General features: G+C 41.5%; 1 protein-coding gene across 4 annotated transcripts in view; it reads right to left on the bottom strand.

Moving 5' to 3' along the window:
* The window catches only part of ccdc15 (coiled-coil domain containing 15), a 54,211-nt gene that overhangs the window by 16,803 nt on the left and 23,177 nt on the right, over positions 1–14,231 (bottom strand). For all 4 annotated transcript variants that reach the window (XM_063038795.1, XM_063038794.1, XM_063038793.1 and 1 more), the window contains exon 5: positions 12,428–12,580. In XM_063038795.1, coding sequence (XP_062894865.1) covers positions 12,428–12,580 — 153 coding nt within the window. The remainder of the gene's footprint in view (positions 1–12,427; positions 12,581–14,231) is intronic.

Below are 14,231 nucleotides of genomic sequence, written 5' to 3'. Positions count from 1 at the left end.
TAGTTTTGGGCATTTCTTATACACCTTAGAAGGTATACATTTGAAGTTTACACAGACTTCAAAATGTTAGTCCCTGTACACTGTTCCAAATTTACATTTTCATTGCACGTAAACAAGACATGCAACCTTTCAAGACTTCAGGGCATCTTGATTGGTAAGGGAGCAAGAGTTACAAAAAGAATGCATGAGAATGGACTTGGGGAAAAAAAAATCAGCCATGATATGAATTCTGCTCCTATATCTTATGATTGCAAGGCAGTGACAGAATCTTCCATTTCAGCTGCTAAAGTGGCCAATAAAATTGTTCTCTTTATGTCTATTATATTGTGGTTTACCTTTTAGCCATTTGAAGACGTTTCATTTTTAAGCAACTGGCAAATTATAAGGTTGCTGCTACGGAATAGCATTATCTGCTTTCTGTGAATCATTTCTGTTCAATAATTGTTGACCAAACTTTATTGTTAAGTGTGTCATATTTGCTTCCTTTATCAGTTTCTGCCATGACTTGTGTTCTTCTGCCAAAAGTTTCCTTTGCAATTGTCTTCTGCAAGAGGATCTACTTCATATATCTCAATGTAACTATCGTATATGGTGAGCAGATCCTAGTGCAGGTCCTAGGATACGATTTGTTCATCGGCAGTGCATTTTAAGGCAATATATTTCATCATGTTCATGGACTTTTCATAGTTCAAGATGAAGTACAACGTCTGCCCTCTTTTGTCGAGATGCATTGCTTTCTTGAAAGTTAAACATTGCCAGATAATTAGAATTTGGTAATGAAAATGAATGGGTTCAGATCCGGATGGGTGGGTGTTGAAGTGGAATTGAGGTCATAATCACCTTGTAGTTCAATGTCATGACTTTGTTGCTAACAAAGAAGCGGTTGGGCTGTAGACTCCCTTTCAACAGCCACTGTTAAAAGCTTAGGGTCAAGAATTGTGTTGTTTTGCAGGTTAGTCTTCCCAAATTTAGAATCATAGAAGGATGCTGCCCAAAGAGACCAGCTAACTCGTTATTTTATTTGAGGTTTTTGTTTTGGGTGCTTGATAGTTTCTTTGAACAGGTTCCATGGTGTTACTTTGTTTCATGGCTGCCCGCGGGAGGATGAATTTCAGAATTGTATTCTGTATACATACTTTGATAATAAATGTACTTTGATAATAAATGTACTTTGAATCTTATATCAGTGCCAGTTAATGAAGATCAACCCAGGCTAATTCTACTTCTAGGACATGGCTCATAATTGCAGATCGTGGCTGTTCAAATATTCATCCAAATATTTTTAAAATGTGATGGTGTTTTTATCTCTTCTGCTCTTCCATGTGACAAGCTCCAGCATCCTACCAGCCTAAGTGCAAGTGTTTGCCCTCATCATCCTTCTAATTTTGTCACCAATAACCTTAAATCTATACACAATATCTTCCTTTATATAAATTCTCCAATCTGTAGTTAATTTCTCACATGGTCTTGCGACTCATCTCATCTTAATCACTGAAAAAGGCGCCATAATCACTTCTTAGTATTTCTCACCTTAACCCTGCTTATACCTGTTTACATAATTATCCAAAGTTTACTCCCAATTTGCATCTCTGGGCTTTCAAAAGTCTGTACATCTAGCTCACACTTTTGTGATTAGCACCCTTTCAGATCAAAACTAAGACAAATTATTAAAATATGTGGCAGCAAACAGCATACAAGAAATATTTGACAATGTGATTGAATTTTTTGCAAGCCTGAGAGAATATTGAAGCAGACTTTAAATGCAGAGTTAAAAATCTTCTATGAGAGCCAACACCAACAAAGTGCTGACAATCTCTAGGAATTCCTTTACTTCTAATTTTATAAGCCTAAAAATAGCCCTGTCAGTACCCACCCAACTCTCCCCGCTCTTCTACTGGTGACCTTAACCAAAATTATTGATAATTTATCCTACAGCCTCTCCACACCCATCCCCCTGAAGCACTCACTGCAACTTAATTTGTCTCTGAATCTTATTAAATCAAATCCAATTCTGGCCTTCCAGGCTTTAATTGGTGCCACCTGTGTCATCATTAACCAATGCCCAAGATCTGTAATTTCCTCCCGGAATATCTCTACATTTGCACCTCATTTTCTAAGGTGCCTTTTGAAACTTAGCTCTTTGATCGACCTTATTAATTATAGGCCTTAATATCTCCGTGGCTTGATGTCAAGTTATGTTTGATAATGCTTCAATGACAAAATCACAGTCACAAAGAACACAGCAAGTACAGCACTGGACAGGCTATTCGCCCCACAATGTTGTGTTGATCTTGATGCTAGAAAAAGCAAATGTCCTCCTCTGTGTATCATCTATATTCTTCCATTCCCTTCATATTCATGTGCTATCTAAAAGGCTCTTAAACTCCACCAAATTGCTTGCTCCACTACTACCCCTAGTAACCAATTTCAGGCACCCATCACACTCTGCATAAAAAAAACACTTGCTTTAAACTGTTCACACCCCCACCACCCAACCTTAAAAGTATGTCTTCTGTTTTGTGACATTTTTACCCCGGGGAAGAGATTCTGAGCACAAGACCATAAGATATAGGAGCAGAAGTAGGCCATTTGGCCCATCGAGTCTGCTCCATCATTCAATCATAGGCTGATCCAATTCTTCCAGTCATCCCCACTCCCTTGCCTTCTCCCCATATCCTTTGATGCCCTGGCTAATCAAGAACCTATTTATCTCTGCCTTAATTATACCCAATGACTCTACCGCCACTCATGGCAACAAATTCAACAGATTTGCCACCCTCTGACTAAGGTAATTTCTCAGCATCTCTGTTCTAAATAGACATCCTTCAATCCTGAAGTCATGCCCGCTTGTCCTAGATTCCCCTACCATGGGAAATAACTTTGCTATATCTAATCGGTTCAGGCCTTTTAACATTCGGAATGTTTCTATGAGATCCCCGCCGCCACCCCCGCCCCCCGCCATTTTCCTGAACTCCAGGGAATACAGCCCAAGAGCTGCCAGATATTCCTCATATGGTGTCCCTTTCAATACTGGAATCACTCTCGTGAATCTTCTCTGAATCCTCTCCAATGTCAGTGTATACCTTCTAAAATAAGGAGCCCAAAACTGCACACAATACTTCAAGTGTGGTCTCATGAGAGCCTTATAGAGCCTTAACATCACATCCCTGCTGTTATATTTTATACCTCTAGAAATGAATGCCAACATTGCATTCGCTTTCTTCACCACCTACTCAACCCGAAGGTTAACTTTTAGGGTACCCTGCACAAGGACTCCCAAGTCCCTTTGCACTTCTGTATTTTGAATTCTCTCCCCATCTAAATAATAGTCTGCCCATTTATTTCTTCCACCAAAGTGCATGACCATATACTTTCCAACATTGTATTTCATTTGCCATTTCTTTGCCCATTCCTCTAAACTATCCAAGTCTCTCTGCAGGCTCTCCGTTTCCCCAACACTACCTGCTCATAGAACCATAGAAAATAGGTGCAGGAGTAGGCCATTCGGCCCTTCGAGCCTGCACCACCATTTATTATGATCATGGCTGATCATCCAACTCAGAACCCCGCCCCAGCCTTCCCTCCATACCCCCTGATCCCCGTAGCCACAAGGGCCATATCTAACTCCCTCTTAAATATAGCCAATGAACTGGCCTCAACTGTTTCCTGTGGCAGAGAATTCCACAGATTCACCACTCTCTGTGTGAAGAAGTTTTTCCTAATCTCGGTCCTAAAAGGCTTCCCCTTTATCCTCAAACTGTGACCCCTCATTCTGGACTTCCCCAACATCGGGAACAATCTTCCTGCATCTAGCCTGTCCAATCCCTTTAGGATTTTATACGTTTCAATCAGATCCCCCCTCAATCTTCTAAATTCCAACGAGTACAAGCCCAGTTCATCCAGTCTTTCTTCATATGAAAGTCCTGCCATCCCAGGAATCAATCTGGTGAACCATCTTTGTACTCCCTCTATGGCAAGGATGTCTTTCCTCAGATTAGGGGACCAAAACTGCACACAATACTCCAGGTGTGGTCTCACCAAGGCCTTGTACAACTGCAGTAGTACCTCACTGCTCCTGTACTCGAATCCTCTCGCTATAAATGCCAGCATACCATTCGCCTTTTTCACCGCCTGCTGTACCTGCATGCCCACTTTCAATGACTGGTGTATAATGACACCCAGGTCTCGTTGCACCTCCCCTTTTCCTAATCGGCCACCATTCAGATAATAATCTGTTTTCCTATTTTTGCCACCAAAGTGGATAACTTCACATTTATCCATATTAAATTGCATCTGCCATGAGTTTGCCCACTCACCCAACCTATCCAAGTCACTCTGCATCCTCTTAGCATCCTCCTCACAGCTAACACTGCCACCCAGCTTCGTGTCATCCGCAAACTTGGAGATGCTGCATTTAATTCCCTCATCCAAGTCATTAATATATATTGTAAACAACTGGGGTCCCAGCACTGAGCCTTGCGGTACCCCACTGGTCACCGCCTGCCATTCTGAAAAGGTCCCGTTTATTCCCACTCTTTGCTTCCTGTCTGCTAACCAATTCTCCATCCACATCAATACCTTACCCCCAATACCGTGTGCTTTAAGTTTGCACACTAATCTCCTGTGTGGGACCTTGTCAAAAGCCTTTTGAAAATCCAAATATACCACATCCACTGGTTCTCCCCTATCCACTCTACTAGTTACATCCTCAAAAAATTCTATGAGATTCGTCAGACATGATTTTCCTTTCACAAATCCATGCTGACTTTGTCCGATCATTTCACCGCTTTCCAAATGTGCTGTTATCACATCTTTGATAACTGACTCCAGCAGTTTCCCCACCACTGACGTTAGGCTAACCGGTCTATAATTCCCCGGTTTCTCTCTCCCTCCTTTTTTAAAAAGTGGGGTTACACTAGCCACCCTCCAATCCTCAGGAACTAGTCTAGAATCTAACAAGTTTTGAAAAATTATCACTAATGCATCCACTATTTCTTGGGCTACTTCCTTAAGCACTCTAGGATACAGACCATCTGGCCCTGGGGATTTATCTGCCTTCAATCCCTTCAATTTACCTAACACCACTTCCCTACTAACAAGTATTTCGCTCAGTTCCTCCATCTCACTGGACCCTCTGTCCCCTACTATTTCTGGAATAGTTGCTCCTCCAACTATCTTTGTATCATCGACAAATTTAGCCACAAATCCATTAATCCCATAGTCCAAATCATTCCATCAGGTCCAGGAGATTTATCCACCCTCAGACCATTAAACTTCCTGAGCACCTTCTCAGTCATAATTTTCACTGCACATACTTCACTTCCCTGACACTCTTGAATGCCCAGTATACTGCAGGTATCTTCCACTCTGTTGACTGATGCAAAATACGCATTCAGTTCCTCTGCCATCGTTGTGTCTCTCATTACACTGTCTCCATCGTCATTTTCTATTGGTCCAACAGTGGCATGCAGAAGTTTGGGCACCCTTAGTCAAAATTTCTGTTCCTGTGAATAGTTGAGTAGAAGATGAACTGATATCCAAAAGTCATAAAGTTAAAGATGAAACATTCTTTTCAACATTTTAAGCAAGATTAGTGGCAGTTAACAGGAACGATGGAGGTCAAGTTGAGGCCTGGAAGACCAAGAAAACTTTCCAAGAGAACTGATCGTAGCATTGCTAGAAAGGCAAATCAAAACCCCCGTTTGACTGCAAAAGACCTTCAGGAACATTTAGCTGACTCTGGAGTGGTGGTGCACAGTTCTACTGTGCAGCGACACCTGCACAAATATGACCTTCATGGAAGAGTCATCAGAAGAAAACCTTTCCTGTGTCCTCACCACAAAATTCAGCATCAGAAGTTTGCAAAGGAACATCTAAACAAGTCTGATGCATTTTGGAAACAAGTCCTGTGGACTGATGAAGTTAAAACAGAACTTTTTGGCCGCAATGAGCAAAGGTATGTTTGGAGAAAAAAGGGTGCAGAATTTCATGAAAAGAACACCTCTCCAACTGTTAAGCACGGGGGTGGATCGATCATGCTTTGGGCTGGTGTTGCAGCCAGTGGCACAGGGAATATTTCACTGGTAGAGAGAATAATGAATTCAATTAAATACCAGCAAATTCTGGAAGCAAACATCACACCGTCTGTAAAAAAGCTGAAGATGAAACAGGATGCTGTTCTACAACAGGATAATGATCCTAAACACACCTCAAAATCCACAGTGGATTACCTCAAGAGGCGCAAACTGAAGGTTTTGCCATGGCTCTCACAGTCCCCTGACCTAAACATCATCGAAAATCTGTGGATAGACCTCAAAAGGGCAGTGCATGCAAGACGGTCCAAGAATCTCACAGAACTAGAAGCCTTTTGCAGGGAAGAATGGGCGAAAATCCCCCAAACAAGAATTGAAAGACTCTTAGCTGGCTACAGAAAGCTTTTTTTTTTTAAAAAGGCATCCGTTAGTCTTGTGAGACCATGGATTTGCGCCTTGGAAGGTTTCCAGGGCGCAGGCCTGGGCAAGGTTGTATGGAAGACCGGCAGTTGCCCATGCTGCAAGTCTCCCCTCTCCACGCCACCGATGTTGTCCGTAGGACAGGGCATTAGAACCCATACGGCTTGGCACCGGTGTCGTCACAGAGCAATGTGTGGTTAAGTGCCTTGCTCAAGGACACAACATGCTGCCTCAGCCAAGGCTCGAACTAGCGACCTTCAGATCACTAGACGAACGCCGAAACCACTTGGCCACATGCCAACACACAGAGAAAGCATTTACAAGCTGTGATACTAGCCAAAGGGGGTGTTACTAAATACTGACCATGCAGGGTGCCCAAACTTTTGCTTCGAGCCCTTTTCCTTTTCTATTATTTTGAAACTGTAAAAGATGGAAATAAAAAAAGGAATCTTGCTTAAAATATTAAGGAAATGTGTCATCTTTAACGTTATGCCTTTTGGAAATCAGGTCATCTTTTACTCGCTTAGCTATTCAGTGTAACAGAAATTTTGACCAGGGGTGCCCAAACTTTTGCATGCCACTGTATATCTACCCTCAACTCTCTATATACTTAAAAAAGCTTTTAGTATCTTTTTTGATAATAGTTGCTAGCTACCTTTCATAATTCATCTTTTTCTTCCTAATGATCTTCTTAGTTCCCTTCTGTAAGTTTTTAAAAGCTTCCTTAAAAGTTCTTAAAATCTACAAATGTTTGTACCTTACCTATGCATTCTGCAAATTTTAGAAACTCTGTCAGGTCTCTGATGCTCTGAGAAGAGCAACCAAAGTTTGTCCAACCTTTCCTCATAGCTCATACCCTCTACTCTACTGCAGGCAGCATCCTGGTAAATCATTTTTGCACCTTTTCCAAAGTCTCCACATCCTGTCCATAATGCAGAACTGCACACAATACCATGAGAATGGTCAGACTAGTTTTATATAGCTGCGGTATGACTTTCCTACTCTTATGCTCAATACCCCTACGAATGAAGGCAAGCATACATAGCCCTTCTTAACCACCTTATGCACTTGCGTAGTCAATTTCCGTGAACTATGGATTTGGACCCCAATGTACTCTGTACTTCAATGCCATTTAAAGGGCCTACCATTAACTATATACATCTTCATTCATTTGACCTCAAGTGACTCCATTCACTTGCCCAGATTAAACTCCATCTACCGCTTCTCTGTCCATATCCGTAGCTGATCTATAATCACACTATATGCTTTGAAAGGCCTTTACACTGTCCACAACTCCTCCAATCTTGGTGTCATCCTCAAACTTGCTAATCCACTCATCCATATTTTCATTCAAGTCATTGATATATATCACAATCAACAGAGGTTCCAGCACCAATCCTTCTGGAGCACCACTGGTCATAGACCTCCAGCACCACGCTGTCATCTATAAGACCATTAAGACCATAAGACATAGGAGCAGAATTAGGCCATCTGGCCCATCCAGTCTGCTCCATCATTCAATCATGGCTGATCCTTTTTTTCCTATCTCCTCCTCAACCCCAGTTCCTGGCCTTCTCCCCGTAACCTTTGATGCCATGTCCAATCAAGAACCTATCAATCTCTGCCTTAAATACACCCAACAACCTGGCCTCCACAGCTGCATGTGGCAACAAATTCCACAAATTCACCACCCTTGGGCTAAAGAAATTTCTCCACATCTTTTCGAAAGGGCGCTCTTCTATCCTGAGGCTGTGCCCTCTTGTCCTAGACTCTCCCACCATGGGAAACATCCATACCACATCTACTCTGTCTAGGCCTTTCAACATTTGAAAGGTTTCAATGAGATCTCCCCTCATCCTTCTGAATTCCAGCGAGTACCGACCCAGAGCCATCAAACATTTCTCGTATGATAAGCCTTTCATTCCTGGAATCATCCCTGTGAACCTCCTCTGGACCCTCTTCAATGCCAGCACATCTTTTCTGAGATGAGGGGTCCAAAACTGTTCACAATACTCAAAGTGAGGCCTTATAAAGCCTCAGTATCACATCCTTGCTCTTGTATTCTAGACCTCTTGAAATGAATGCTAACATGGCATTTGCCTTCCTCACCACTGACTCAACCTGCAAGTTAACCTTCAGGGTGTTCTGCACAAGGACTCCCAAGTCCCTCTGAATCTCAGATTCCTGGATTTTCTCCTGTTTAGAAAATAGTCAGCACATTTATTTCTACTACCAAAATGCATGACCGTGCATTTTCCAACATTGTATTCATTTGCCAACATTGTATTCATTTGCCACTTTCTTGCCCATTCTCCAAATCTAAGTCCTTCTGCATCCTACCTGTTTCCTCATCACTACTTGCCCCTCCACCAATCTTTGTATGACCTGCAAACTTGGCAACAAAGCCATCTATTCCATCATCTAAATCATTTATATACAGCATAAAAAGATGTGGTCCCAACACCGACCCCTGCGGAACACCACAGTCACTGGCAGCCAACCAGAAAAGGGTCCTTTTATTCCCACTCGCTGCTTCCTACCTATCAGCCAATGCTCTAACCATGTTAGTAACTTTCCTGTAATACCATGGGCTCTTAACTTGGTAAGCAGCCTCATGTGTGGCACCTTGTCAAAGGCCTTCTGAAAGTCCAAATATACAACATCCATTACATCCCCTTTATCTATCCTACTTTTAATCTCCTCAAATAATTCCAACAGGTTCATCAGACAGGATTTTCCCTGAAGGAAACCATGCTGACTTTGTACTATCTTGTCCTGTGTCACCAAGTACTCCGTCACCTCATCCTTAACAATTGACTCTAACATCTTCCCAACCACGGAGGTCAGGCTAAATTTTCTTTCTGCTGCCTCCTCCTTTCTTAAAGAATGGAGTAACATTTGCAATTTTCCAGTCCTCTGGCACCATGCCAGAGTCCAATGATTTTTGAAAGATCATTTCTAATGCCACCACGATATCTAACGCTATCTCTTTCAGAATCCTAGGGTGCAGTTCATCTCGTCCGGGTGACTTAGGTACCTTTAGCTCTTTCAGCTTTTTGAGCATCTTCTCTCTTGTAACAGTAACTGCACCCACTTTTCTTCCTTCACACACTACAACATCATGCACACTGCTAGTGTCTTCCACAGTGAAGACTGATGCCAAATACTCCTTTAGTTCAGCAGTCATCTCCTTGTCCCATTATTATTTCTCCTGCCTCATTTACCAGCGCTTCTATATCCACTCTCACTTCTCTATGGGCAAGCCAGTTATGAATCCAAACTTCCAATACACAAGTGGTGATTGAATACAAGAAACCAACATGGATCTGTTAAGAGATTCTGTGTACAATTAACTTGGTAAGTAGTTTTTGAATTAGCAGCAGAGGGGATCAAGACTAGAAATGCTGCTTGTAGAGAATAAATGGAATTATGAAGATGTCATATAATAGGCATGTTATTAAGACTGAAGGCTATAGAATGAAGGGAATTGCAGCAGCATGAATAGAAAATTAGTGAAGTGAAAATGAACAGTATTGGTGAAAGGTAGCTTTTCAGACAGGAGAAAAGCTACAGTGGAGCTCCCATAGGTCTGTGTGAAGATCACTGATTTTTGTTATGTTAAATATTACGACTTGTGTATGCAAGATCATTTCCAAATGACATGAAATGTGGAGACAAATGAATTATAAGGAAGACAAGCCAATGGAATGGGCAGTTAGTTGGCAGATGAAATTTCATGTTAGGAAATATTAAGTGCTAGATTTTGGTTGGAAGAATCAGAGGAGACAATTAGATGGCATAATTCTGAAAGGAGTACAAAGAGATGTATATGTGCATTGTTTGTTGAAACTGGTATAGCAGAAGAAAGCGGTTATTAAAATACACGTGATGAGAGGGGCATACAATCCAAGAGCAAGTTATGATAACTTTTAAAAAAATTAAAATACTGGTTCAGCTACATTTGGCACAGTGTTCAGTACTGAGGGTCGCATGTTAGGAAAATTATAAATGCTCTAGAGACACTACAAAGGAGATTTACTAAAATTATTCCAGGAACACAGAACAGATTGTGAAAGGACCAAAATAGACCTATTTAAAACCACAAAAGGACATTGAAAGTAGACAAATAAAAAGGGCAGAGAGGTTAAGAACCATGAGACAGAATGAAGGTGGTAAGCCAAAGAACCAAAGTGACAATAAGTGGTTACAGTTCGGAATCCAACTGAGATAAAATAGTGCAAGAATCGAAATGAAAATATTTGCAATGCAATGGAGACGTTGGGAAATGGAACAAGCTGAATTGCTCTAACAGAGCAGGTATGAATTTGGATTCAATGGCCTTCTGTATTGTAACAATTTTGTGAAGTATCACGGGATGTTTCAATATATTAAAGGTATTGCATAAGTGCTAGTTATCACTGTGCAATCATTTCTAAGACAAGGAAAAAAGATTCTCATAAATGGCAAAATGCTGTTGGCAATGTGTACAAACAAGTGATTGGAAGAAGGTTTTGAGCAAGATTAAAATTAAGAATTCTGCCTCCTGCTGCTGTGCCAAAAACCCCTGCCCTTTGGTGGAACTGCCCCAACAATAAAGCGCCCACAGCCCAGGGTGGAGAGGGTGGATTCAGGATGAGGGACGCAGAGAATCAGCACTGACACACATGGCTGAAGGGTGTGGGTCATTGCTGGGGAATAATAGCAGCTGCTTCACTCGTTGATAGATTGCCCATCTTGTCATTTCCTGTGGATGCGAAGATAGGTGCAGACCTCTGTCCCTCCTTCAGTTTAGGTTATTATCAGGTGAAATCATTGGGCTAAAGAAAACTGTGTAACCAAATAAAGAGGAGGGGTACAGCCCTGAGCACCACATCTCAGTGGATACACCATGGCTGTGGCCCAACTAACACCAGCTCTCATGGAGATTCCCACCACACAGATTGTTGATTTTGCACCAAATTCCTAGCACAGCAATAGGCGGCCTCTTGTAAACCCCCGCCGTTCCAGAGTTACTAGTAGTGCCTCTCTATATATACATAATGCTATTATAACCTGCTTTAGAATTGTTTCTACCAGCACTCTTGTTCCTTGTAACGAGTTGTGAGTTACCAGTGTGTGCATTCATTAAATTGATCAATATGTTGTACTTGCTATTCACTTCTATTTATGATACCTCCACCTCTACTTATTTTAAACAAAATAAATATAATGCAAATTAGGCACCGTGATCAGTTACTTGATATTTGCTGCGGACTCAGGCCTAAGAGGTCTGGTTCCTTGCTGTATGCCTTTTACAAGACATTCCTTAAATTTTCATAGCTTCCATGACGAAGTGTATATGAACTGGTGAACGAACCCGTAACTGCATTAACAATCTTCACATCTGGGTTAGTGAAGATGCAGAGTAAAGTTCCATTATATTGCCTCAAAATTATTCTTCAACCCAATTGTATCACAACCATATCATGCAATACTTCTATTTTTCTTTGTGACATTCAAGAGTGACAATGCAAATCTAAAGGTGCTGATGAATTGTAATTTTATACTGTAGGATCAACTTGCACAAGCAACAAGGATAAGACTGATATAAACTATTTCATGTTGATAAATGCAATCAAATATGAGATGCTGTATCAGATTTATGCAAGAAAATTATAAAGGAGTAATATAAACAAAGTATGGTAGATCCACTTTCCTGAGGTAACAAGAGAAGGCACTACAGAGGATTGTAATTGCTCTGAGATATTAAGCTCAGGATATTGTAAGATTTGTTTTTAATAAGAAGGATAAGTAATTTAATTGAGCAAAGATTAAAAACTAAATTTAAGTTTGCTTGATAATTGAATACAAAAGATGTAAATGCTTTTAAAGAAAGGTTATCTTGGACTGATTAAAATGCATAACTAAATTAAATCATTAGATGGATCTTGGTCTTATGTTTACTCCTATGGAGCACGCAGAAATCAAAGACTAACCTTCTCATGCTGTAGCTCAGGCTCCAAAGTAACATGCTTCCCACCAGTGGATTTCTGTGGCTGTTTCTGCAACTCTGCAGGCAGATCATGCTGATCTTTCAAACATGTGACATCTGTGACACCTAACTCCCTCCCCATTTGGGAAGCTGGATTCTGGAAAAAAAAGTATGCAAACCAAACTTAACTAGAAAATTCCCCTCGTCTTTTTAATTTCTATATTTTCATTACCACTTCACGTAAACAGTTATTGATTTGGTATAGAAAATTATTGCAAGCTACAGAAATCTAACAATGTTTAACAAGTTATGAAATGTCTAATTCATTAATATAAAAATCAGTACTGGCTATAATGCAGCGAAGCAATTTTTGTTTTAGGTGAGATAAGAGTGAGTGTGTGTCTGTGTGTGCCCTTAACTCCTGATGGAATTGTCGGGGCGCCGTCATGACAACCTTTTTTTGGTATGCTCATCATATGGCGTATCTTGGGCATCTGAAACCTGGCGGAGCCCATCATTCTCCAGGTTTTTATAAGATAACTTTAGCAGTTTATAATTATACAAAAAGCTATACATTCTACCTTATAGAGTCTCAGAAAAGTACAGAACAGGCCCTACGACCCATCTTGTCTGTGCCGAACCATTTAAACTGCCTACTCCTATCGACCTGCACCAGGACCATAGAGCTCCATACCCTTCCCATCCATGTACCAATCCAAACGTCTCTTAAACCTTGAAATCAAGCTCGCATGCAGCACTTGCACTGGCAGCTCATTCCACAATCTCACCACCCTCTGAGTGAAGAAATTTCCCTTCGTGTTCCCCTTAAACATTAAACCCTTAACTTATGACCTCTAGTTGTAGTCTCACCCAACCTCAGTAGCAAAAGCCTGCTTGTATTTACCTTATCTATACCCCTCATAATTTTGTATACCTCTATCAAATCTCCCCTCAATCGTCTACATTCCAAGGAATAAAGCCCTAACTTATCAATCTTTCCTTTTAACTCAGGTCCTCCAGTCTCAGCAACATCTTTGTAAATTTTCTTTTTACCCTTTCAACCTGACTTGCATCTTTCCTGTAGGTAGTGACCAAAACAGCACTCAATAGTCTAAATTTGGCCTCACCAATGTTTTATGTGAGCCACACAGGGAAGGAATTAACAAAACGACTGATTGTATAACAGACTATATCAAATTCTGTGAGAATACCATCTTGCCAGCCAGGACTGTACACTGCTTTCCCAACGACAAGCCCCAGATCACCAGTGACCTGAAAGAACTTTTGAATAAGAAGAAAGCCTTCAGATCTGGAGATAGACAAGTAGCGAGGCGAGTACAGAGTAAACTGAGAGGGAGTGCAAAGACTTCTACAAGAAGTTGGAGTACGAACTCCAGCAGAATAGCGTAAGGGACATGTGGTCGGATATGAAGCAGATCACTGGCTTCAAGGTTAAGGAAGGGAAGATTGAGGCTGCCTGGATAGGACCAACAAATTGAACTTGTGAACTTGTTTTTCCAACAGGTCCAGCGTGAGACCTCCAGCTGTTCCCCACCCCCACTTTTCCAGACCAAACACCCTCCCTGCCCCTGAAGCCTTCTTCCTCCACTCCTCTCTGGTGAGTGGTTGTGTTTCAACCCCCCCACCCCGCCACTTTGGATCATCCTGCCTCCATAGGGATGCCCACCCTCCTCCGCCTCATTATGACTGCAGGTCAGGGTAGAAAACAGCTGGAGAGACTCCATCAAGGCAAGGCTGCTGGCCTGAATGGTATCAGCCCCAGGGTACTGAAGGCCTGTGCGAGCCAG

The sequence above is a fragment of the Mobula hypostoma genome, chromosome X2, assembly GCF_963921235.1.
Source record: "Mobula hypostoma chromosome X2, sMobHyp1.1, whole genome shotgun sequence".
Classification (NCBI taxonomy): Eukaryota; Metazoa; Chordata; class Chondrichthyes; order Myliobatiformes; family Myliobatidae; genus Mobula; species Mobula hypostoma.
Note: the sequence above shows the minus strand (reverse complement) of the source record. Positions and strands in the feature narration are given on the sequence as shown.